At 38.0% G+C, this 1,450-nt stretch overlaps 1 protein-coding gene across 1 annotated transcript; it reads left to right on the forward strand.

Annotated features, from left to right (window-relative positions):
• The first annotated feature begins 87 nt into the window (after nt 1–87).
• LOC105314438 (uncharacterized) lies at nt 88–1,104 on the forward strand. Its single transcript, XM_011408607.2, has 4 exons — nt 88–267; nt 624–673; nt 728–858; nt 996–1,104. Exons 1-4 carry the CDS (start codon nt 114–116, stop codon nt 1,102–1,104), a joined length of 444 nt encoding a protein of 147 aa, XP_011406909.2. The 5' UTR covers nt 88–113.
• Nucleotides 1,105–1,450: the final 346 nt, after the last annotated feature.

Genomic DNA, 1,450 nt, shown 5'->3' on the forward strand with positions numbered 1-1,450 from the left:
TCCCTCCCTCCCTCTCTCCCTCCCTCCCTCTCTCCCTCCCTACCTCTCTCCCTCCCTCCCTCTCTCCCTCCCTCCCTCTCTCCTTTCTCTCTCATCCTGTTTCTTGTATAGATATGAGTCTAGATATGGCCAGAGTCTCTGTGTCTCAGACCTCTCCTCCTAAGTCATCCACTCATTCATCAGCTCATCAAAGTGATGACGACCTGACAAGACAGCCTAGTGTGGACACACTGTCCATTGAGCCAGCCGTTACACCTACTAAAACAGGTTTGACATTATCACAATTTTTCTAGATATTTTTGATTATTCAATCTCCAAAAAAGTGTTATCCTGGGAATATCTGTACATGTTCTTGCCTTACTTGTACACTGTATGTTGCGTAGAAAGTTTGAGTTGATTTTGATCAAATTAGATTTTATTATGAATTTTTGAAGCTGCTCAAAAATTTGGCAGAAGACCATAGAATATGTTATTGTCCAAGTACATGTAGCTCAAATTAATGTTGGTACTACATTAACAAACTTATTCTCATTCAGGAAGTACTTGTACATACATGTACATGTATGCTGTATTTCTCCCGTAATTCTTATTATATTCATTAATGAATGTCTTGCTTTATGTAGATGGACGTAGCTCACTTATTAGTAAAAGAAAGCCAGCTGCCAAGCCTAGTGTAAGTGAATGGCCACAATTAAGCTCCAATGTGTATTGTGAATTTCTTGTTTAGTTTGGTAAAGGACTAGGAGCCCAGAAAGTCAACAGGAGTTTCTCTGAGATTGAAAAACAAGTAGAAGAAGAACAGAAAACACTAGAAAAGCAAGCAGCTGTCTTTACTGACAAAAGCCCCCACCAAGACAAGTAAGAATAGAATACCAGACCTGGAGGAGAGAGAAAAAGCACCTGTCCTTACTATAATAGGGTGGCAACTAGTCCCCTATACTACACTAGCAGCTCCTTTTATGTGTTATAAGATTCTTTTTAATGTTGTGTTCTAGGACAGAGTTTGCTGTTCAAGTTGATAGACAGAAGATGGCCTCTCTTGATCCAATGAAAGCTAAGCAGGCAGAGAGGCTAGGAATGGGACTATCTCGTGCAAGGTACTAGCAAAGTTATATTTGTATATACATGTACATGTATCAGTAGAACTGCTACATTAACCTTACACGTACATCAGGGTTTCTTTCCCATTGGATTTTGGCATAATGCTTACTGCTTATCGCTTCTTTTCATTTAACTTTATCAAAAATTGCACCAAAGGCTCTATAGCATATGTATGCTATAGGGACTAAAAAGTTCTTCAATTTTTTGATGTACATGTATATGTACATATATTTATGTTGTCTAAATATTTTGAGCAGATTTTGATCAAAATTGGATTTACACTGTACGTGTATTATGAATTTTTGAATTTGCTGGAAAATTGGGTCAAAGCTACTGTACATGTACATGT

The sequence above is a fragment of the Amphimedon queenslandica genome, unplaced genomic scaffold, assembly GCF_000090795.2.
Source record: "Amphimedon queenslandica unplaced genomic scaffold, v1.1 AMPQUscaffold_12919, whole genome shotgun sequence".
Taxonomy (NCBI): Eukaryota; Metazoa; Porifera; class Demospongiae; order Haplosclerida; family Niphatidae; genus Amphimedon; species Amphimedon queenslandica.